The sequence below is a fragment of the Mesoplodon mirus genome (genome assembly GCF_964341445.2).
Source record: "Mesoplodon mirus genome assembly, chromosome: 15".
Classification (NCBI taxonomy): Eukaryota; Metazoa; Chordata; class Mammalia; order Artiodactyla; family Ziphiidae; genus Mesoplodon; species Mesoplodon mirus.
The window spans coordinates 26,300,154-26,324,627 of NC_138991.1; the positions used below are offsets into that span (position 1 = coordinate 26,300,154).

Consider the following 24,474-nt stretch of genomic DNA (forward strand, 5'->3'; position numbering starts at 1 on the left):
GTCGATGGGCATTTGCCTGAGAATGGGAACAGACTCGGAATGAAGGGTGAGCCATTTACTCAGGTGGTGCCCAAGTGGTGTCCACCAAATACGTGGAAAAACCAACAACGAGGCCCAATGACAGCAAAGGAATTGGAGCATGGGTGTCGAGTGAGGTTTTCCTCCTAGTTGGTAGTCCCTGATACGACTTCTGACAGCAGCCACCTCACCAAACCCAGAGGCTTTCCTGTCCTTGGGGGCCATTAGGCCCTGACCACTTCACTGAGCTCACTGGATGGCCACTAAAGTATGAGGGACAGGAATTAATCTAGTTAATCCCTCATAAGTGCTGGGTTCCTGGTTTAAGAGCAGGGGCTCCAGGGCCGCACTGGGTGGGTTCAGATCCCAGCTCTGCTGCTCAACAGCCGTGTGTTCTGAGCAAGTGACTTCACCTCTCTGAGCCTCAGTTTCCTCATCTGTGAAATGGAGTTAATAATGCACCTACCTGGTGGCGGGGGGGCAGGGTTCTGATGAAATCTGAGAGTTAATCCCTGTACCTGGCACAGGGCTACCATGCAGGAGGAGTGAGCCATGGCTGTGGCAGTTATTGTGATAACATGTGGGGCCTGAGTGAGGCCCCTGCCCCACGTGGCCTGGCCCCCACTGAGCAGCTGCAACCCCTGCACCAAGACAGCACTTGGTACCTGCCAATGGGCCAGGAGGCTTTCCCTGCTGCATTCCCCACCCTGCCTGGGTCTGGGTCCCAGGGACGCGGGCCCTGGTGGTGGCCGCTTGGTCCCTGCCCGCCCGTCCCCCTGTCCCCTCCAGCGCTGGCCTAATCGTTTCCATAGCAACTGGCAGAGTCAGACACAGAACCTGGGGGAAACAGAGGCAGGCCAAGAGGGGCTGTGTTTGTGGGCTGCTCTGGGGCGTCTGCAGGCTCTATTCTGCTCCCTTCTCCATGCTGGTGGGGAGGACGAGCCTCACTTCCCCGACTCCCCAGTCGAGGCAGCGAGGTCTCCAGGGCTACAGCTCCGCTCCTCCTCATCTGAGGAGGATGCCGAGCACAGCAGCAGCTTGCTGCTTCTCCTGCTGCCACCGTGCCCCCACCCCCGGGGGAGGGAGGGGGGACCAAGGGAGGTGGAGAGGCAGAGAGCACACGCGCCAGCTTCGTGGGTTCTGGGCTGGAGCCTCTCTGTCCAGGGGCTCGCTCCAGCAAGACAGAGGGCAGGCAGAGTGAGGCTGCGCCGTGCCCATCCTTGCCTGTCCTCGGGCAGAACGCCACTTCCCTGTCCCCAGGGGTGGAGCTTCCCACGCAGGGAGAGGAGGAGGTGCTGAGGGCGCAGGAGACTGCGTGGCTTCAGTGTCTCAGGACGTGGGCTTGGGGCCTGGCAGGCCTGGGTGTGCCGCCCTGCTCCCTGCTGTGTGTCCCTCAGCAGGTTCAGGGACCTCTCTGAACACCAACTGCTCATAACAGCTCCTATGATCCTGGGAGGGCTCTGTCCATGTTTACAGCTAAGGAAAGGAGGCACAGAGAGGTGGAAGGGTGAAATCACTTGTCCGAGGTCCCCAGAAGGCAGAAGAACTTACCTTCCCATCAACAAATGGGAGTAATGCTTCCCTCTCTTTTTTTTTTTGTCCACGCAACGCAGCTTGCAGGATCTTAGTTCCCCGACCAGGGATTGAACCGAGACCCATGGCAGTGAAAGCCCAAGTCCTAAACACTGGACCACCAGGGAATTCCCCCATCTCAGGGTTTTCATGAGGATGCAATTGAATTAAACGAGCCCATTCTGCCAGGCGCCTGATGTAGTGGGTGCCTAGGGAGCATCAGCCTCTCCCCCACCCTACCCCCATGTTGTTGTACCACCCAGGCACAAGACTGCCAATGTCCAGGTGTCCCACGGGGAGATGCACGGTCAGTCACCCACCCAGGTGAGCACCCTGGGTCCACAACCTGGCCGCTGGGCAAAAGGGAAGGGTTTGGTTTCTGGAGGCTGCCAGTGGAGAGCCTTAGAGGCTGAAAGGCTCCCGTGTTTGCTTGATGGCCAGAGGCAGTAGCGCCTGGACCACCCTCACCAGCTGGCAGGTTCTCCCTTCTCCTGCCCCAGCTGAGAGCCTGGAGATCCTGTCTCCGCCTGCCATGCTGGCCTCTCTGGATGTGGTCAGCTGCTCCGACCGCTCTTTCATAGGCACCCCTGCTCTGCCAGCCTTCCCTCCTCCCTCGCCCGCCCTCCGGGAAATCAGAGCCTGCCCCAAGGCCCAGAGGCAGGCCCCAGGTTCCTGTCCCAGGAAGGTGGGGCCAGAGGGGGCCAGGGAACAGGATGGAGACTTCTCGAGGGGCTGCTGGGAGGACGCCTCGCTTCCTGGCCTCATGTTATAAAGAAAGAAAGGAAGCAAAGCAGCCTCCCCTGCTCAGTGGTTTGTCCCGGCACGGGGGCGGGGTGGGGGGGTGGGGGGCTGGACAGTCCTGTGCCCTCCCCCAGCGCCAGAAGCACGAACAAAGGAGGCTGCCGAGGATCAGGAAGTCCGAGGATGGGAGATTCCAGGGCCTGCCGGCTCCACTCTCCTGTTCCACCAGCCCCTGAGTCTGGACTGGAGGAGGCAGAGATGAGAACTGGGTGTGCCCTGGGCCCAGCTCTGGCTGCAGGGGTGAGGGGCCTCGGGAGCACGTTTCACGTTTCTTTGATGTGATGGAATACTGTTTGCATGGCTGCAGACTAGGAGTTAGCAGCGGGCAACGCCGCCATTCGCCTACCGAAGGGTCCCTTCCTCAGCGAGAGCCATCCACTCAGGTGGCAGCGCCTTTGCAGCCGGGCCCAGATTCCTCTGTGGTTTCCAACCCCCTCCCTGCCTGGCCCCTCCAGACCCCCCCCTTCCTGTCCTGCCCCATGTGACCCCATCCCGGCTCATTCCTCTGCCCCTGAAGTCTCTCCTGTGCTGGCCTGTCCTCTCCCGGCTCTCATACTCACTCGCTATACGACCTGGGGAGGTCGCGTAGCCTCCCCACGTGTGGTTGCCTCATCTGTAAAGTAGGGTCATTAACACGAGCACCCACCGCACGGAGTCCTTGGGAGCTCCACGCAGGAGGGTCTGCGTGGCGCTCTGGCAGGACTCAGTGGCTGTCATCTGCGTGATTGAATGGAAGTCCTGTTGAGATCCCCTCTCCACAAGGCTGCCTGGAGCTACTTCACAGCCCTGTGAGCTCTTCCTCCTTGGAGCGCTAATGGACTCACCATCAGTCCCGCCCAGCTGAGCACGGACACCGTCCCTACGCCCTTCCCCCCACCGTCCCCACCCTGAATGCACACACATCAGTGCTCCTTGGAGACTTGCTGACCTATTGATTCGCTTCCCTGGGAGAGAGGCTTTTTCATCTGAGCCAGCCCCAGGCCTGGCTTCTCTAGTTCCAAATCTGAGCCCCATGGCAGGCTGGCCGCCCTCGAGGCTCCTCTGTGCCAGGCCTTCGTCATGCACACGTCCTTCAACCCCCAGCTCTGACCCCGAGAGGTCTCACCCCAGCATCCAGAAGCTACAGATGTCTCCGGACGGAGGAGTTCTTCCATCCTGTAGGGGGAAACTCATGAGAATTGCCACCTTGTGTTCCACCTGGAGGATCCGGGCCACCACCTCAGCTGGAATTTGCATTGATTGGCAAATGTCCCTGGAGCCCAGCTGTGATCAGCTCTCGGCTTGGCCCTGGGAGAACCTCTACATCGCTGGTTATTTTCAAGGCCTGTAAAACTAGGACTAGTGCTTGGGCTGGTGTCAGTTTTTCTTGGCAAAAAGGTGTCGAAACATTTCTTTGTGTGGTTCCTCTGCTTCTCTCACCAGCAACCTACTGGGTTATTTCAGCTCCGTGACCCTTCCTAGCTCCTAACTCACCCGTGGTCTCAGGTTACTTGTAGTGGCTCAGGCGTGGCCACTGTATTTGTTGACCACAGCGGGGACCTGGCCTGCCCGTCAGAGCTCAGGGAAGCCACTTCTTCCTTGTTCATGTGTCCACTTTAGCTCATCCCCTATCCCCCCACGAGCACTGGACTCCATGGAGCCCCCACTGGCCCTGCTCCTTAGCTCTTTCCTTGTAAGCTGTTCATCTTCATGTGTGGCACTTACCACCCCCGGAACCATGTGGCTTCCCACTGCCAAAAACCCTGCCTGCCTGTCTTCTTGCTGTGGTGTGGCCGAGCTCTGGCCTCCCACAGCCAACTCCCTGGCATGTTCCCTCACCTGGAATGTGTCCCGCCCACCAAGGTCCCGCCTCCCCGACAGAACCCTCACTTCTGGAACTGCAGATGCAAGCATTTCACTGCACACCGATCTCGGATGGATTCGTGTGTGCCCGGGATGTCCCTGCGTCCCCAGACGAAGGCATCCGGCCTCCTCTTCCCGAGCTCTCCTGGCTCACCTCCGGGCACTGGAAGCAGTTTCTGATCTGTGGACCTGCTGTGGAGAGAACAGGCCAAGGAAGACCCCTTCTCCCGCCCCCCAAGAGTGCCTTCCCAGCCATTGTGGTTTTTCTCCTAAACCTAGCTATACCTGGCTTTTTTAAAGTTACCTTTTTGTAAGTAGTCATGGCTTTCAGGCAGGACACGGGTGACCATCAGTGAAGGAGCACAGTGTCCGGCCTCCATGGACAACAAAACACAGAGAGTCGCCATGGCAGCTGGTGAAGTCTTCATTTGAGTCTCTGACCGGCGACCCTGAGGGTGGGTGTCCCTTCTCACCTACCATGTTGTCTAACAGCTTTTCAGCAGACAACCACGTCTTGGAGGAAATGAAATGGAAATGGCAGAATCCTCCATCTGAAGACCCACATTCCAAAACAGGAACCACGGCTCTTTGGAGTGACATCATCTCAATGTGGCTGCAATGTCTGCCTCACATATTGTATCCAACCTCATGGAGCTGCGGAGGCCAGGTCCCAACATGCCCCTGGGTTGAAAGAGGTCACGTCTGGGTTGGTGGTGGGGCAGCAAGAAGAAGAGGACCCAAGGTCACAAAAATGCATTTTAGTTTCCCCACAGCACCGGGCATCTGTGCCAGAGGGGCCAGTGTGCACTGGTGTTAGAGAACCCCTCTGCCACAGACCAAGAGGAAATCCCTTAATAAAAAGAAAGGTTTGGTCCATTCCAAGCCAGTTTCTGAGACATTTTATTAGTGACATTTACCTCCTCCTGGACAAACAGAAATTCTGCGTAAGACAACATAGCTTTAAAAAGCAAAACAAAGAATTCCCTGGTGGTCCAGTGGTTAGGACTCACTGCTTTCACTGAGGGGGACTGGGTTTGATCCCTGGTCAGGGAGCTAAAACCCCACAAGTCGCATGGCGCGGCCCAAAGGAAAAAAAAAAGAAAGCAAAACAAAGCTCTGCATTTTTATGAAACTTGATAAGAAATGTTATTCAAGCTGTACAGTCACCAGAAGGACACCACCCCAAGACGCATGGACCCTGTATTCTACAGGGCTGTTTCTATCTGCACCAAGTAGGAACTGCCCGGTGCCCTTTGGGTAGTTTCTCCCCCTTGTTTGCAGGGGCCTTTTTTCTTACTTTGTGTGTGTGTGTGTGTGTGTGTACATCCTTATTGTTTTTTTTTTCAATACACCTTTATTGGTTTTTTTTAATACATCTTTATTGGGGTGTTTTTTGCCTTTTTTCTTTTTTGTGACAAAATATTTACAATACAAAACGTGCCATTTTAATAATTTTTAAGTGTACAACTCAGTGTTAGTTACAGTCACACCACTGGGCAATCATCACCGCTGTCTGTTTCCAAAACTTTTTCATCACGCCAAACAGAAACTGTGGACCCGTGAAGCAGTAACTTCCCATTCCCAGACACTCGTCCCTGGTAACCTCTCTTCTACTTTCTTTCTTTTTTTAAAATTAATTAATTAATTTCTTTTGGCTGCATTGTGTCTTCATTGCTGCGAACTGGCTTTCTCTAGTTGTGGCAAGCGGGGACTACTCTTTGTTGCGGTGCACGGGCTTCTCATTGCGGTGGCTTCTCTTGTTGTGGAGCACGGGCTCTAGGCACATGGGCTTCAGTAGTTGTGGCACGTGGGCTCAGTAGTTGTGGCTCGCGGGCTCTAGAGTACAAGCTCAGTAATTGTGGCCCAGGCTTAGTTGCTCTGCGGCATGTGGGATCTTCCTGGACCAGGGATCGAACCCGTGTCCCCTGCATTGGCAGGCGGATTCTCAACCACTGTGCCACCAGGGAAGCCCTCTTCTACTTTCTGTCTCTGTGAATGTGCCTGTTCTAGATGTTCCATCCACATGGAATCACACAGTATTTGTGCTGTGGTGTCTGGCTTCTCTCCCTCAGCAGAGCGTTTTCAAGGTTGCAGGGGCCTGTCTGGCCTGGGCTCTGGCTCTGGAGCGGCAGATTCTACAAATCCCTGCCTCTCTCCACCTCAGCCCTGTCACCCGCTCCCGTCCAGCGCATCTCCTGGGCGCGGTGCTTGTGGTGACGTGCAGGCTTTGGTCCATCCGGAAGTCGTTCCCGCTTCTCGCACCACTCAAACCCCAGCCCGTGAACAGAACTAGGCACCAGGGGGGACATGGGTCAAAGGCCTGGCACCCTTGGAGACAGGGGGAAGAGGCAACCAGAGAACAGGTAACCAAGACTATTCCCTGGACGGAGGGTGAAGCCAGGTCAAGCGACTAAGTGACGAAATGAGGCCCCACTTCGTGTGACGGGTCCCAGCAGGTGACTCCAGGGTTTCGAGCTTGGTCACAGCAGGAGACATCTGAAGGGGAAGCTGGACTGGAGAGAGACGTGACGGGCTCCATCGAATCATGCTTCTCGTCTTCTTGACTTACTCCTGTGCCATTGCAGTCTCTCCTAAACGGCACCCACAGTGGCACCCAAGATGCAGAACACAATGGCTGGGCAGTGTCCACTGCAGGAGCCTTTGCAGAAGGCAGCATGGCCAGACATTTCAAGAGTTTCCGAGTATTCCTACCCTTTGACCCACAAATTCCATGTCTTGGAGTCTGGTCTAAAAAGGAAACGATCATAAATACAGACCAATATTCCTGCACAAAGATGTTCCCTGCAGTGTTTATAGTAACCCCCAATAGCAAACAGCCTAAGTAATCAATCATAAAGGAATGACTTAAGGAAAATATGATAAAATAGTACAGGGCTATAAAAATTATATTTGCAAAGCAAAACGAGATTTTTGATGGTGGGGGAAATGCCTATGAGAAAATGTTAAGCAAAAAAAAAATTTTTAAGCAGACTGTAATTCTCTGTATGCATTGTGATATCAAGTATGTAAAAAAGAGAAATCACAGGGAAAAAATAAACAAGCATATGCCAAGCTTCTTGGTGCAATTATGGTTTTTAAAATTTTACTTTCCACACTTTGCAAATGCTCTACAAAAGGGATATGAGTTACTTTGATGTTCAGGACAAGAAAGCAATAAATGGGAGGAACAATGCTCCTCTCTGTGTGATGAAATAGGAACTAGAATTTGGGCATACTGGAGGCCTGGCCCAGACCTGTGAGCGATGTGGTCCCTGATGGTGCTTTGGGGGGGATACCGTGGGGGATGGGGGATGGGGTGGGACAGTGTGGCACGTGAGCTGGCTTAGGCCGGCGTTGGAAACTTAAATGACTTCAGGGGCCTGGCAGGCATCATCGTTGAGTGAAAGTGTGCAGTGCAATAGGGAGCGGTGGGGACTGTGGCAAAATGGAGCCCTCACACCCTGTCTAAAATGAGCGGCTGCTGCTCAGCTGCAGTGGGTGTCTGCCACGTGGGAGTGAGGGCCCTGTGCGGCCAGACCTTCCATTTCTCAAAAGAGTCAGAAATCCCTGGTTTTCAAAGGTGAACTCTCTCACTAAACACTGGCACTTAAGCGTCATGCAGTCCACGTCCACGGGCCAGGCACGGCGGGCGAGCCCCCAGTCAGCGACCTCCGGCCTCCCCTCCCTCCTCCTCAGTCCCTGTGTTGGGTCCCCCACGTGGGTGCCAGGCTGCTGGTGGCCCACGGCACAGGCTGAAAGGGGCTTCCTTTTCTTCTTTCTGCCAGAAAACGAGCCTCCCTCTCCTCTGGTCTCCGGGATTATCGATTACAACATGCCCCTCACCTCTACGTACCTGAAGCAGATGAAGTTGCGCGTGATGAATTCCCAGGAGCAGGTAAGGCGTCTGCCCCCCTCACGCCCCCACTGGAGGCGCCCTGACTTGCCTGGATGTGGTTGATCCTTTCCTAGACGTAGGGCCACAGCCTGTGTAAACACACTGGAAATCAAAGAGGCCCTTATCTGGTTATCTGGGCCATGCAGTCCAGGCTGAGAGGGGAGGGAAGGAATGTGTTCCTAGTTAGAGGGTCTGTTGGGTCTTCAGTGAAACTTTCCTTCAGGGCAGGGGCGAGGAAGGGGGTGGGTAAGAGCTGCCCACCTTGGCTCTTGGGTTGTTCTCTCTCTGCTCTGCCCTTTGTCTGCTACATCACTCGGCTCCTTTCCCCCGAGAGAGGGGGGGCCCTTGCTGCCTGCCTGTGGCTTCTGTCACCCTTGGGGCCCAGACAGGCCAGGAAGATGGGCCTTGGAGGGTGGCCTGGGTGACATAAGGCCCTGGGTTCCCCCTCCCCGGCTGTCCAAGACTCCCCAGCTGTGGATTGCCCAGGGCTGTCAGGCACCATGGAAACAGGTTATGAAAAGAAAACCCCTCTTGCCTGCCTCTCTGCACAGCCCACCTTCTAGCCCTTTGCAAGGCAAGTAGCCTGACTGTCTTTCAGAGAAGGACTAGGTGAGTGCCACCCCCCTCCCCGCCACTGCCCCCAAAACTGGAGTAATAATGTCTTAACCCCTCGCTTCAAGTTTTTTCATCTGTTGTGACATATGAACCTACTGTATCTTTGAGGCCTGCCAAGGGGAATGGGTTCTTTCTCCTCCGTTGAAAGTCTGACTTCCAGCCCTGGGTGCATTCCGTCCTGAGTACGGCTGGTCTCCTTGACAACCTGAGCGTGTGTCCGCCCAGGGGGTGATGGCTCTGCAGTCAGCTCAGGACGTGCTCAGGTGGCATCTGGGGCTGTGGCACCCAGTTTGAGGATCTGAGCTGGTTGGCTTGAGTTCTGCACTCCCCTGAGGAGGAGGCATGGTGTGCCCTCCCATCCTTACAGCCTCCAAAGGTCAAATGAAATAAGCTTCACTCTGGGTGGTAGAGCTGTCTGCATTTCTTGTGTCGTTTCATCTGAGATGGTCTATCCTATGATGGTTGCATCCCTAAGAAACTTCATGTACTCATAAACGATGTCAGTGGGGAAAATGGTGTTGGGTTTTCAACTCACAATGGCAAAGTTGTTTTTGTGCAGGAATGCCAGTTATAAGGGTGCTGCTTTTGTTAATAGTTATAAAATCTAAACACCACCACGCAGGGTGAAGAGCAGAGGCACTCGAACAGCCAAAGAGCCAGGGTACAGCCCCATGGCTCTTTCTTTTCTACAAAATGGCGCTCCATCCAGCTCACCCCCAGAACCAGTAGTGGTCAGTGTAGCCCACTCTGTGATCCCTCATTAATGGATTCTGTTATGTTTCATTTGGTATACAAATTCCTACTGTCTGTGGGGCATTAAGACTGTAGGTTAGGTACATTAGCAAGGATTCAGTCATTCGACAAATATTTATGAAGCCCCACTCCATGAGCCAGGCTCTGGGGATGAGCAAAGACATTACTAATCCTAGCTCTCCTTATGATCTAGGGGGAGATAGACACTCATGAAAAAATTACGCACAAATGGTAATAAGCCATCACGGTGCAGCTGTGACAAGTGCCAGGCAGGAGACTCATGGTGCCATGAGTACTTAGATGGACACGGTGCGGGGACTGAGGCAGGGGTCAGGAAGGTTTGCCTCAGAAGGGGGTGCTTGAGCTGAGATCAAGATCTGAAGGGAAGAGAGCTCCAGGCTGAGGAAACAGCTTGTGCAAAGACCCTGTGGCTCGAGGGAGGACAGCGCCAGTGAGAATTTGTGAGGCTGGTGTGGCTGGTGCGGAGAGTGTGAGGAGTTCTGTAGCTAAAGAAAAGTGGGAGAAGCACAGTGTTGGGCATATAAGCACTTGATGCGCATCTGTGAATGAACGGAAATTCATGTAACAAGATGGATAAGTTGCCCTGGTGAGGTTCAGGCTACTCCCAAAGGGAGGGAGAATTGTGGGAGGTGTTTGTCCCCAGGATGCTGCGGCTGGGGCTGAGGCTGAGATTGGGGTGACCTCAGTGGACAGTGGAGTTGACTGTGTCTTCCTAGCCTCCATTTCTGGTTTCCCAGATGGGGATCATCTGAACATTCCAGTGGTAGGGAATAAAGGCTCAGACCCTCCTTGCACACACCTGGCAGGAGAAGTGGCACCCTACCTCATGCCTGGGGCCCTTCAGCTGTCAGTCTCCCACACTCCACGCACTGCAGTGAGCACTCAAGGCCTTAGCCTCTCAGCCAGCACCGTTAGCCCAGTTCTATAGCCAGGCACGTGGCAAACAAGAAGTCGCATTGCTCACTAGTTTATTTATCTGCAGCAGCACGGAAGGGCCAAGGACCCAGATGTCTTTGATTCTTCAGCTTGAGTTGGAACTGAAAATACATATACTTGAATTGGTAGCTTCTTTCCTGTAGTGAAGTCAGAGCAGGACTGGGTGAATGGCTCCCTATCCCAACGCAGCCACAGGACTACCTCTGCTGCTGTCAAACCCCATGTCCCAAGACAAGGCTCTGAAAGTAGTTTCATTCCCTGCAGCATCCCTGCGACCCCAAAAGGCCTGCTGACAGAAGACACCTGTAGTGTCTACAAATCACTCATGCAGGCTACACGGAAAACAAACCCAAATCTAAAGTAACGGGAGCTGGGATAAATGGTATTTTATTAATACTGAGCAAAGCTCTACATCTAAAAACTCTGGGTGAGAAAAATCTAAGAATTCATTTTTTTCCAGCATTAGATATCCAGGAGACACTATAATAGTGAGGCAAGTAGAACATGTTCCCCTCACTTGGCTTTGAGCAGCCAACGAACAGGTGGTGGAGTGTGCTTGTGAACTGGACAGAATCGTGTTACCTTTTGTCCAGTTGTGTTGGATTAATGTGCTGAGAAATGGGTCTTTCTCCACAGAGGACATTAGGTAATATGAAAATCTAATAATAATGTTCACACCAACAAAAAAGATTCTTGACATCTGATCCATTGCAGCAAATTTATTTATGGTGTCCTCAACATGCAAGACATTTAGGGGTCAGACTCCACCCTCCAGGAGCTCCATCCTAAGACACAAGACCCCCCAGGAGCTGTCATTGCGGTGGCCACATTGAGCTGAAAATAGGCGAGGGTAGCCTGATAAAATTTTTTTTCCCGCTTACTTGGGAAAACAGTCATAAAGATATAAAACTGAAATCACATTTAGTTGTACTGATGATTAATACATTTTCTTGTAGCGGGGAGGGTGTGAAGATTTCATGAGATGTGGACTGTCTCGGAGAATGTTCCAAAGCATTCTCTGATAAGATGGGGTCCTAGGGAGGGGTGCAGGCCGAGCTCATAGGGCCAGAGGCGGCCAGCAAGTGCACCCCCAGCCGCTGATGTTTCAAATCCCCTCTCAGGGTTGCGTGCAAGATGCACCAAAGGAATGTTAGGGTCTCATCTTCACGCAGCCACTGATTTGTTGTCTGTCTCATTTTATTTTCTTTCATACATTGTTTTTAGTTACACAAATACACACGGCCTCAGTTGCCAAAAAGCAAAAGCATGGTGACAAAAATCACCATCATCTCACCACACAGACCACTGTGAATATTTTGGTGTCCACCCTTCCAGACTATTGAATAGAAACGGGAATTATCCTGTAGGCACCATTTTACAACCTGCTTTGCTTTTCTGATGCTGATTTTCCATCCTATTCAGTCTCCTTACCCTCTGGGCCCTGATGTTTCCACCTACCAGATAAGCTGGTTGTATCATTTCCTGTTATTCACTCCTTTCTCACCCGTACCTACCCATCTACCCATCCACCCATCCACCCGTCCATCCATCCATCCATCCATCCATCCATCCATCCATCCTGCACTTGAACTGGCATGGTTCCAGGTGCTGAGAAGACTGGTGAACAGAGTCTCTGCCCTGCCGGCTCTCAGAGTTCAGTGAGAGAGACAAGGAAAACTGAAATCAACGCTGTGGGGTCTGCAGGAAGAGCTTAGAGGAGGAACAGAGGAGGGACGGGGAGTGAGCAGGGTGGATGCTGTTTCAGCACTTTACACACTTCACCCCTCGCCCTCACAGCTCAGCAGGGTCACGTTGTCATCCTCGCCCTCGCTTTATAGGTTCGTAGCTGAGGCTCAGAAAGGTTCCGTACTTGCTCAAGGTCACACAGCCACTAACATGAGCTGAAACGCAGACCTCTTCCATCCAAACCTGTGCACTTGCCATGGCCGCAAGCCCTGCTTCTCCCTGTACTTCCTGGAGGAGGGTGTGCTCTTTAGAATCCGAGGCGGTGTGCCACCTGGGTACTGAATGTCAGATCGCCGGCACGGCTAGTGGAGAGAAAATGTCCTTGGCAGAGACGCTGGCAGAGCAGGCAGAGAGCTTTGTTTGGCTTGGGAACTGGGAGCCGCCTTAAATATAATGCTTAAGGAAATACGGGAGGAGGGATTTGGTAGGGGGCTGGGGCGGGGTGGAGGTCGCCCCCTACCTCGTGAACGCTCAGTTACCTGCAGGGGTGCGTGTATAAGTTGATATCCCCGTTAACGGGTGACGTGATCCTGATCTTTCCTGAGATCGCAGTGTTTGAACCAAGACCCTGTTGTTGTAGAAATCAGATCCAGATCCGAAGGAGGAAGACAAATCATCTGTGTTCCTTCCCTGACACATACTTGCATTTTATAGTAGCGGAGGCTGAGACCCAGGGCGGCTCAGCAACTTTCCCAGGGCAACCCCTGGCTCAGGCTCTTTCGGTGCCCACCGCTCCTCCACCAACCCCTTGCTCTTTCCAGAGCGGGAGGGCTGGGAGGGCTGTCAGCACCTTCCTTCGCCTCCGCCTCCAGTGTCTCCAGTTCTTGGAGCAGCACTAATGTCCCGCTAATGGTTTTAATGGTTCTCCCAGCAGCGTGTGAAGTGGTGCGCTGCTCCATTGTTTAAACCCACGTGATGGAGGCTCTTACTTGTTTCCTTAACGTCCGCCTCCCTCTCCTCTGCAGCCCTCGCCTGGCCCTGAGTTTTCCTTGGATCCTGGAGGTTGGGGGAGGAGGGCAGGCTTCCCTCCTCCCCCCCACACAAGTGGGGCCTGCAGGGTAGCCCCCTGCCCAGAGCCCCGGAGTTGGGGGGGGTCTCCAAAGTATTGGCCCTCCATGCCAGTGTGGAGCAGCACTGTTCTCAGCCAAGACTCCAGCCCACCCACCAAAGACCCTGGAGTCCTGCTGACGGTACCAGTTCTGGCGCCTACCAGCTGTGTGACTCTGGGCAAACCATTTCACCCCTCCATGCTCCTTTTTCCTCACGTTACTTGAGAATAATAACAATACAGCTACCTCACTGAGTTATTCCAAGAGTTAAATGACACAAAGCAGGCATAGCGCTTAGCACCGTGCTGGACACCTCAGAAGCACAGAGGAAATCTCAGTGACCTCTGCTACTGTCGGTGGTAATGTTATTATGCAGCCTCGGTTTAATAGACGCAGTGAATGACCTTGTCCGAGAGACCAGCGCCACAGAGATGAGTAAGACAGCGTAGCTGGTCTCAAGGAGCTCTTCTTAGTAGAGGGGACAAGACAGCAGCCAGGGAACTGTAATCCAGGACAAGAAAACAGAAACAAGAAGGGACCAAGGGGCTTCCCTGGTGGCGCAGTGGTTGAGAATCTGCCTGCTAATGCAGGGGACATGGGTTCGAGCCCTGTTCCAGGAAGATCCCACATGCCACGGAGCGGCTAGGCCCGTGAGCCACAACTACGGAGCCTGCGCATCTGGAGCCTGTGCTCTGCAACAAGAGAGGCCGCGATAGTGAGAGGCCCGTGCACCGCGATGAAGAGTGGCCCCCACTTGCCACAACTAGAGAAAGCCCTCGCACAGAAACGAAAACCCAACACAGCAAAAATAAATAAATTAATTAATAATTAAAAAAAAAAGAGTAGCTATTATCATCATTGAGGGGAAGTAAAAACTTAAAAAAAAAAAAAAAAAAGAAGGGACCAGGAACCTGCCAGGCGGTTCAGGGGACACTGGCTTATTTATTTATTTATTTTTTTGTGGTACGCGGGCCTCTCACCGCTGTGGCCTCTCCCGCTGCAGAGCACAGGCTCTGGACGCGCAGGCTCAGCAGCCATGGCTCACGGGCCCAGCCGCTCCGCGGCATGCGGGATCCTCCCAGACAAGAGCACGAACCTGTGTCCCCTGCATCAGCAGGCGGACTCTCAACCACTGTGCCACCAGGGAAGCCCGACACTCGCTTATTTTAAAATGAGATTTGGACCAGCAAAGAGGGCCCAGGTGAGGGAAGCTGAGGGGTAACAGCTCTAGGAGGACCTGGGCTGGGGAAGAGCAGAGCCAGTTTGGGAAAAGGAGGAGAAGGAAGAAGAGGAGGCGGAGGGGACTCAGAGCATGCACCTCTTGCAAGCAAGGCCACGAGACAGCCCTTTCCTCAGTCAGCACTCGGGAGCCAGGCAAGGATTTGGGGCAGGAAATGAGCACATTCCAAGTGTGAAACTTTCTCAGGCTTGCATCTTCCTTAGGGGAGAAGGAAACAAGTCCACTCTGAAAAGCTCTCCACATTCACTTTTTTCTTAATTGTGGTAAAATATATGTAAAATTTGCTATTTTAATCATTTTTAAGTGTACAGTTCAGTGGCATTAAGTACATTCACAGTGTTGTGCAATCATTACCACTATTTCCAAAAATTTTTCATCACCCCAAACAGAAACTTTATAACCATTAAGCAATAATTCCCTGTTCCCCCCACCTCCAGCCCCTGGTAACCACTGTTTTACTTTCTGTCTCTATAAATTTGACCATCCAGCTACCTCATATGAGTGGAATCACATATTTGTCTTTCTGTGTCTGACTTATTTCATTTAGCCTGTTTTCAGGGTTCATCCATGTTGTAGCATGTGTCAAAACTGCATTCCTTTTTATGGCTGGATAATATTCCATTGTATGGATAGACCACATTGTTTTTATCCATTCATCTGTTGATGGACATTTGGGTTGTTTGCACTTTTTGGCTAGCCACATTCACTTTTTAATATTTTAGACCAGATTATGGGATAAGGAGGGATTAAAACAGGGATCTGCTCCTTCTCTCTCTGAGTCCTTACCCTTCTTTGTGGCTTGCTTTTCTCATGGACATTCTCAACCTCCTTCCTGCTCAAAAGGGCCCCCCAAAATGGGCAGACCTAAAGAGGAAGCACAGTTGATGGGTTACAGTGAGAGCCTGTCACTTATTTAAACAGTGCCTGACTCACAGGACTTTTACCTGTGGAGAACCTGTGAGTACTGACTCTGGCACCCAGATGTAAGAGCTTGATAGCAATGGTAATCTCCTCCTTCCCCTTCCTCAGGCTGCCCTGACGCCCAGGCAAGGTGTGAGCTCAGGGGAGAAGTAGCAGAATGGAAACTTTGCCATGTCCAAGGATTTAATGGTCTCTTAAGGAAGCAGCAGTTCTGATGTGTGTGTGTGTGTGTGTGTGTTTTAATAGTGAAAACTTTTATATTTAGAATTAGCCAGCTGGACTCAATTTAGATGATCCCAATTTTGTTGGCAACATCCAAAGCATCATAGTCGGGGCCAGTTGAACACAGGGCTTCTTCTCTCCATCAGGCCTGATCAAAGTGTTGACCTTGGCCACACCAGTGTCACAGAGCTTCTTCACAGCCTGTTTAATCTGGTGCTTATTGACCTGACATCCACAATGAACACAAGTGTGGTGTTGTCCTCTATCTTCTTCATGGCTGACTTGGTGGTGAGGAGAAACTTGATGATGGCATAGTGGTCAAGCTTGTTTCTCCTAGGGGTGCTCTTCTGAGGCTATTTGGGCTGCCTCCTGAGCTGCAGTATTTTGGGCTATCAGAAGGTGGGTGACATCCAGATCTTTTTTTTGTGGCTATGGACGACTTTCAACACTGCTTTCTTGGCCTTCAAAGCCTTTCCCTTGGCTTCGGCTTTGGGAGGGGCAGGGGCTTCCTTCTTTGCCTTCAGTGCCATCATCATGAAAAAGCCAATGTGTTCTTGAAAATTAAACAGTAATCTTCATGGAATAGAAATAGAATGTAGAACTTCTAAATGACTAGAGAACAATAAAAGAACCAAAGAAAACTTGATCAGTCCAGCAAGAATAATTAAATGAGGGAATAAAAGAAGAAGCAACCAAAAAGAGATATAATAAATGGAAAAGATAGGTAAACTAACAGGAACAAGATGAAACACTAGTAAATCACAATAAACGTAAATGGGTTAAATTCAACTACAAAGAGTCAAAAAAGGCTCAGATGAGGTTTTTTAATGACAAAATCCATTTGGTATTTATAAAAGACTTTTCAAATGATACAAAAAGGAAGATTAAAACATATGAGGGGTTTCCCTGGTGGCGCAGTGGTTGAGAGTCCGCCTGCAAATGCAGGGGACACGGGTTCGTGCCCCGGTCTGGGATGATCCCACATGCCGCGGAGCGGCTAGGCCCGTGAGTCATGGCCACTGAGTCTGCACGTCTGGAGCCTGTGCTCCACAACAGGAGAGGCCACAACAGTGAGAGGCCCACGTACCGCAAAAAAAAAAAAACATAAGAAAGAGAGGGCAGTGCTATTAGTGTCAAACAAGTTCAAGGCAAACATGTTCAAGGCAAAAAAAGCATTAAATAGGGCAAAGTGAGATATTTTATGTTGATCAAAAGCACAGTTTCCCAGTAAGATTTCAGAGCCTCTTGACTTTGGAGGTCTGCCCTTGGGGAGGTTGAGGGCTCTTGACCTCAGCAGTCTGCCCTGAGGGGAGGTCAAGGAGGGCAGTAGGTCTTATGAACATAAAGAGTAACTTGGGCTTCACTGTGAGAGGCAGCATCTTTCTTTCTTCCCTCCTTCCTTCCTTCCTTTCTTCCTTCCTTCCCATCTTTCTTTCTTTCCCAAACGCTCACGTTTTATCCCTTTTTCATGTGAGGATCTTTTATAATCCCAGCATGTAAGCAAAACATAAATATACTCTGGACCTTTACTGATCCCTGGACGTATCAGGGGAATAGAATGGGCAAAGGGTGGAGGCAGCACCTTTCTTTCACATCCCTCAGCATCTACCCATCATCAGTCTCTTCACCTTTGCAATTTTTGCTACTGTCTTGCTGTAGCTACTTCTCTAAACCAGTATTTGTACTTTGAGCATCAGCGTTTGCTCTCTGGAAATGTGCATGGAGCAATATGAGGGGCGGACCCCGTGGAACTTGTGAGAATGTGCAGTCTGCTGCCTTAGCTGCCTGAATTTTAGTCCCTCTCCTCCTCTCCCCACTGGGCTCACCCACTGAGGTATGCTGGGGCCACTTTCTCAGTTCCCAGCCTCCTTCCCTTCTTCCCAACTCCAGGCCTTCCTGGTCCACTGCTGGCTTCCTTCTCATGTTCCATTTCTTGCCTCCCTCCACTCAGACACCCCCCACAGGCCTCTGGGATCAGCCCGCCTTATGTAGCTGAGTGAAGGGGGCCCAGCTTGCCTCCATGAGAGCCCAAGAAAGGCCTGAAATGCCACTGGCCCCATTATCAAGATCTGAGAAGCTGTAGCACAAACCTTTTCCCATCTCAGTAAATCCCTGGCACTGTAGAAGGTTTGTACTGTGGCAAGAAAAACAAAAAGCCACTGAAATATTGACCTTGACCAAGGCTGCTGTTTGGATTTCTCCAGGCAAAGAATGATTCTTGGCACATTTCTGCTGTGAGAAGATGTGTAGGTGGGGTAGCTGATCTCAGGTCCTGCCCTGTGCCCCTCAGGCCCTCCTGCATCACCCCAGGGCAGCTAACCCTCAGAAACAGCTTCTCAAGTGTTCATCTTTTTTGTTTATTTGTATTCATTTTTATTTTTATCAATAAAAAATACATATCTTAAAAGTCATATAGAAAAACAGCAGATCCTGTCCCAGCCTCCCCACTTCAATTTCTACCCTTCAGAGACAGCCTCCTTTCTTTCTTATCTTTTAGCTGTCTCTTCTGGTATTTATCTCCTATTTCTAAATAACATGTGCTCACGCTGCTAGTTCTTGATTTTTCAGTTGGGGCTATTTAGGTTATTGTTGTTTAATTTCCTGCTGGAGGAGTTAAGTATGTACACTATTACACCCTCTCATAAACACATGTATTATTTCTCCTTCTTCCATTCCTCAGTATTATTTATACCTCCCTATTTAGGTAAATTATTATATTTCTATTATAATGGCTGTATAGGTTATTCATAGCTGAGCCAATTAGCACACTGTGATTACATTTTCTTTCTTTTGATTCCCCAGAGTTAGCCATTGCCTCTTTTTTCCAGCCTTAGCCCTCTATCTTCTGAGCTTGCTTATGGTGTGTGTGTGTGTGAATTTTATTTTTGTGTACTCAAATTTATCAGTTTTTTTCTTTAATAGCGTCAGCATTTGAGTCTTAAAAAAAACCTAACTCCACTCTGCCTCCGTGTTCTCTTTTAGTATTTTCATGTTTTTAGAATAGTTTTAGATTTAGAGAAAAATTGAGAAGCTAGTGCAGAATTCCCACATTATCCATCCACACACACAGTTTCCCCTATTTTTTTTTTTTTTTTTTGCGGTATGCGGGCCTCTCACTGTTGTGGCCTTTCCCGTTGCGGAGCACAGGCTGTGGACGCGCAGGCTCAGCGGCCATGGCTCACGGGCCTAGCCGCTCCACGGCATGTGGGATCTTCCTGGACCAGGGCACGAACCTGTATACCCTGCATCGGCAGGTGAACTCTCAACCATTGCGCCACCAGGGAAGCCCGTCCCCTATTATTAATATCTTACATTAGTATGATACATTTGTTACAATTAATGAACCAGTACTGATACATTATTAACTAAAGTTTATATGTTATTTAGATTTCCTTAGTTTTTACCTAATGTCCTTTTTCTATTCCACAGTCCTATCTGGGATACACTATTAACATTTACTTGTCGCATCTCCTTAGGCTCCTCTTGGCTGTGATAGTTTCTCAGCCTTTTCTTGGTTTCGATGACCTTGATAGTCTTAAAGCATACTGGTCAAGTATTTTGTAGAATTTTGGAATTTGTCTGATGTTTTTCTCAATATAAAACTGGGGTTATGGGTTATTAGGAGGAAGACCACAGACACAGAGTGCCATTAAAAAAATTTTATTGAAGTATAGTTGGTTTACAATGTTGTATTTAATTTCAGCAGACTCAGTTATACATACACACACACACACACACACACACACACACATATATATTCTTTTCATATTCTTTTCCATTATGGTTTGTCACAGGATATTGAATATAGTTCCCTGTGCTATACAGTAGGACCTTGTTGTTTTTCCATCTTGTATATAATAGTTTGCTTCTGCCAATGCCAAACTCAGAGTGCCATTTTTACCACATCATATCAAGTGTACCTACTGTCACCATGACTCATGACTGTTGATGTTGCCTTGGCCACACCGGCTGACATAATGTTTGTCAGGTGTCATCACTGTAAAGTTATTCTTTTACCCCCCTCCGTACTGTACACTTTGGAAGGAAGTCACCATGTGCAGCCCACACCTAAGGAGTGGGGCTTATAATTTCCCTCCTTGAGGGTAAAGTGTCTACATACATTATTTAGAATTCTTTTGCATGGGAGGTTTGTCTCTCCTTCCTCATTTATAAATCTATTCAATCATTTACTTATATGGCTATTTGTTCTATACTTGGGGTTATAACTCAGTACTGCTGTATCTATTTTGATGCTCAAACTGCTCCAGCTTTGGCCACTGGGAGCTCTTTCAGTTGGCTCCTGTGCTCTTTTGACATACCCCCATTGAAGTTTTTTGTTGGTTTGTTTTTTGAGGGATTTTATTTTGTTTTAGTGTTTCTTTACTTTTGGTACTACAAGATGCTCCAGGCTCATCTTGTATATATTCTACTCCAATCCTAGAATCAGCCATATCTTCCTTTTATTATAGAATCATATTAAAAATCAAAATCTGGGCAATGAGTGTGCTTTTTGCTACTGGAGTGCCCTTTCTTTTAGACCCTCTCAGATGACAGAGCAAAAAAATATATGTGTTTTCATTTTTCATATTTGATCTTTGGTCCATTTGGAGCTCATCCTAGTATATTCTGAGATACAGGTCCTGCTTTACCCTTTTGTGTCATCATCATTTATTAAGGAATCTATTTTCTTCCCACTGATTTGAGATGCCACCTTTATAATTTACTAAGTTTCCATCTGAAACAGAATGTACTTCTATTCAGTCCACCGGTTTCTTTGTCTGTTCATGTACCAGCTACACACTCTTTTAAGTATTGAGACTAATATGTCTTAATATCTAATACATCTAATTAATATATCTTACTACGTAGCAGGAATGGTTCCCCTCCTTGTTGTCCTTATTTTTTAAAGTTTCCTTGGCTTGAAAAAAGAAGTATTTGAAAAAAAAATGTTTAGTGCTTTAAAATATTTCATACTCCATTCTTGGTGAGGGAAAGATACTGAGGCACCGTTGATCCATCCACATAAACATGAAGCTGAAACACTTTGACTTTCTGTTCACCCAGCAGACCAGGTGGGCTGTGAGCCAGGAGCATCACAGTTCCGTGCTGGAATCTGGGGGCTATAAATATTGACAGCCCAGCGTTCCCATCCTCCTAAAGATGGTGACAGGCAAAATAGGGCATCGCTAAAACTTGAGAGGGAAAGTTTTCTGGGAAACCTCTTTTTTGAGAAGACAAAAAAGGAAGTGAAAAACCCATTGTCAAACATCTTTGTTACAGGGCATTGTTTTAGCGATCAGTATATTTCACTGACAGTCCTCGGGTGCTTTGAAGAAACTTGCTGCGGTTTCCAAATACTTGAAGAAAATGAGCATTACGGCTGTTTCGCCAGGGCAGCCTGGGTTCAGAGACGTCCGTGTCTCTCTTCTTTCCTCCTGCTTCCCTGAAGCTGGGTGGGAAAGAAGCAGAAAACGACCAGCATCCCGTCTCCAAAGCCAGTTGTCTGATGCAGTTAGTAGACACCCCAAACCTAAACATTGTCCCTCATTATCCCTGTCCGCTCCAAAAGTCTCAGTCCCCTTCCAGGCTACCAGAGCCACCCCCATGCTTGCAAGGATGCTGACGCAGCCTTTCAACTTCATTATCTGGGGGAAAAAAATGCATGCAGTGCCCATGATTTACTGGTGCAGGCAGCAGAGCTGCCTGGTGCCCGGAGCAGAATCCTGCATGTGGGGCTGGCCTGGAGATGCTTTATCTGTGTCAAGGGAAAAGGCGGGAGCAAGGTCAGGAGCCGCTACCTGGGCCTCCGTCCATGGGAGCAGCTCTGTCTTCTCAGACCTCTGACTGTGAACCGCCCCTCAAGGCACCCAGGTAGCTGACTCCCTGCTCTGTCTCTAAGGACCCAACAGGAAAGGAGATGTCTCTCCCCAGCTGGGCCAGGAAGGAGCAGCTCAAGACATCCAGATGGTCACTGAACCAATGGCCGACCTTGTGACCCACCCCCCTCCAACTCTGGGTCCAGCCTGACTGAGACCCAGAGGGGCCTTGTTGTCTCATGGCCACGTCCTGTGGTTGTTGTTTTTAACAATGGAACTCCTGACCCCAGTTCTTGGATATCCCCCAGTTCAAGGGGGATATCTTGGGCAGGGCGCTTTCTCCCGCCCTCCCTGTTTTTTGTCACATTTTTTTGAGGGCGAAACCCCTGGTGGCTTTGTGGAGGCTTCTGCTTAAGGCACCGCAATGCAGGCTGCTTGGCTCCGGGGGGACCGAGCATTTATGGGTTGTGGCTTTTCCACAGCTTCTTGACCCCCCGACCTTGGCAGCCTGATGGCTCCTTCTTTTCAGGCGGGGCCCAGACAGGTCCCGGCCCCCAGCCAAGAGCTGCTCCAGGAGACCTGACCCCACTTGGTGGCTGGGTGGGCCAGGGCTTTGTAACCAGACCTGGAAAATGCAGGAGGGGTTCAGACGCTTCAGCAGCTGATGTCTGGAGATCAATTAGAGATAATGGCTCTGGGTGGACTCGAAGAAGCATGGCCAAGATTTTTCCTGGTTGTGATTGTGTTTACCTCATTAACAGGCCTTTTTCTTTTTCTTCTTCTTTTTTTTTTTTGAGGGTGGCACAGCAGTGTCACACTGTTTGTGCTGGCTGCCTTGTTTTACTCAGAGGGTGACCAGGCATCGACCCACGGCGGGCTGGGAGCTTCCCAACCTCCACTCAGATGGAGGAGGCAAAGGCCCACGATTCTGCTCACAGCCCTCCAGACCCTTGCCCTCCCTGCGACCCTCTGTGTGTATAGTTTTTAAAAAATCTCCTCCTTCATTCATTCAACAATCATTTAAGTTCCTTCAACGTCCCAGACACTGTTCTGAGACAGACAAGGAGCCCACTCTCTTGAGAGTTCACAGGCCATAGAGATGATAAACAAGACAAGAAAGAAAAAAAGATATGCAAAAGTGAGATGTTTAGGGCAGAGAATTAAAATAGAGACCATTGATAGACTGCGCCTCTGGGTGAGAAGGCCTCTCTGAAAAGATGGCATCCAAGCCGAGACCCAATTGATAGGAGGTGGCCCGCCCTATAGAGGAAAGGCTTTCCAGGTGGAGCAGACAGTGAGTGCAAAGGCCCTAGGTTGGGAACAGCAAGGGGACTAGGACAGGGGAGTGAGGGGCAGATGTGCTTGGGAGAAGCCCGAGCAGCCTGCAGAGGACAGTGCTCTCTGGCCCACCTGTCGTGTGCCTGTGGAACCTCAAGGCACACCTTCCTCTTCCAGAGGAGGGCAGGGCCTTAACTGGAGGTGACAGCAAGTGGAGATGAGCGGCCAAGAGAGCCCATCGACTCCGACCCTAGGTGTGGCCCTATCCGGCACCAGCTGCCTAACTTTCACTTCTCCATGCTGCAGCTTCCCTGTTCCTGGAACAGCAGGTTTGGGCCAGACTTCAGTGGTTTTCAAAATTTGCTTTTGGACAGAGGAACCCCTTTCTTCAAGGAAACTCTTCTGGGGAGGAAGTTAGTATGTCAAGGGTCAGCAGGAGGCAGGCATGTTGCTGGGAAAGGGGCCCAGAGGTCTGCCCACCTGCCCTTGCTGCCCCCAGCCAGCCCACCTCCAGCCTTCAGCAGTAAATAACAGGGCCTGGATAGCCCTGAGCTTTGGGCTGGGGTGCTGCAGACAGGCGGGAGAGGGGCTCAGCCCAGCATGACCACAGGCAGCCCGGCCCCAGGCTGGCCGCTCCCCTCTCTCCTGCAGCTTCCTCCTCAGTGGATGTGAGTGACAGAGCCTATGCCTTGCCAGCCCCGTGGTTGCTGGGAGGCTTGGATGTTTGGAACAGCTCCAAGTGCCTCAAGAAAAAATAGGATAGAAACAGAAGATCCTCTTTACCTGGAACCCTGCTGTGGCTCGGGAAGTGCCCGGGCACACCTGTGCAGAGCCTGGCACCTTTCCCTCTGCAGAGTCCCCCCCAACCCTGCACCGCAGTAGCCACAGCAGGTGCCCTGACACAGCCCCCCTCCTCAGTCTCTTTAAGGAATTGACACTCTAGGGAAAAGGCCACATGGGTCTGGGGTCCTTACTGTCCAGTCCATCCATAAACAGGGGCCCTGTGAATCAGACAGGGATGCTTTTGACTACAGGTCCAAAAACCCAGCTGGCTCTATAACAAAACATGAAGATTTTTAAACCTGAAACAGGAAGAGTGGTGGCGCAACTGTTGGTGTTGATGTCAGCCACGTTGGGCTGGTGTCTCTGTGATGTTATTGACCTTTTCCTCACACCTGCAAGTTGGCTGCTATTGCTCCAGCCATCTTGTCCACATTCAGGGTGAGAGGAAGATGGGAAGGGGTGGCGTAAGCTTAGTCCAGCAAAGCAAAAGCTTTCCCAGAGAGTTGCCAATACACTTTTGTTAACATCTCATTGGCCAGGGTCACACGGCCACTTCCAGCTGTGGGGGTGCAGGTGGGGGGCGGGAGCTGGGAAAGAAAAAATTTCACTTCCCACCTTCTGTAGTTCAGACAAGGGAGAGAGAAATGTTGAGTCTAGCTATCAGGTAAGTTAGTCCACAGTATCTGCCATGGCCTGGGCACCATCAGCTGAGCTTGACAATGCCTTTGGGTGTTAAGTTGCCAAAGGCTTGGGCAGGGGGAAGAATAGTAAGGGAGGGACTTCCCTGGTGGTCCAGTGGTTAAAAGTTCGCCTTCCAATGCAGGGGCTGCAGGTCCAACCCCTGGTCGGGGAGCTAAGATCTCATATGCCTCACAACCAAAAAACCAAAATGTAAAACAGAAGCAATATTGTAACAAGTTCAATAAAGACTTAAAAAAATGGTCCACATCAGGGCTTCCCTGGTGG

At 50.5% G+C, this 24,474-nt stretch overlaps 1 protein-coding gene and 1 pseudogene across 2 annotated transcripts in view; one reads left to right on the top strand and one right to left on the bottom strand.

Annotated features, from left to right (window-relative positions):
* Positions 1–24,474, top strand: part of NOL4L (nucleolar protein 4 like) — a gene marked incomplete at its 5' end in the record, with an annotated part of 131,482 nt that overhangs the window by 59,009 nt on the left and 47,999 nt on the right. The window contains one exon of the mRNA XM_082644853.1: positions 8,019–8,128. Coding sequence (XP_082500979.1) covers positions 8,019–8,128 — 110 coding nt within the window. The remainder of the gene's footprint in view (positions 1–8,018; positions 8,129–24,474) is intronic.
* On the bottom strand, positions 15,696–16,167 carry LOC309816514 (large ribosomal subunit protein uL23-like; annotated as a pseudogene). The gene has a single exon. The product of its transcript is annotated as a large ribosomal subunit protein uL23-like (transcript).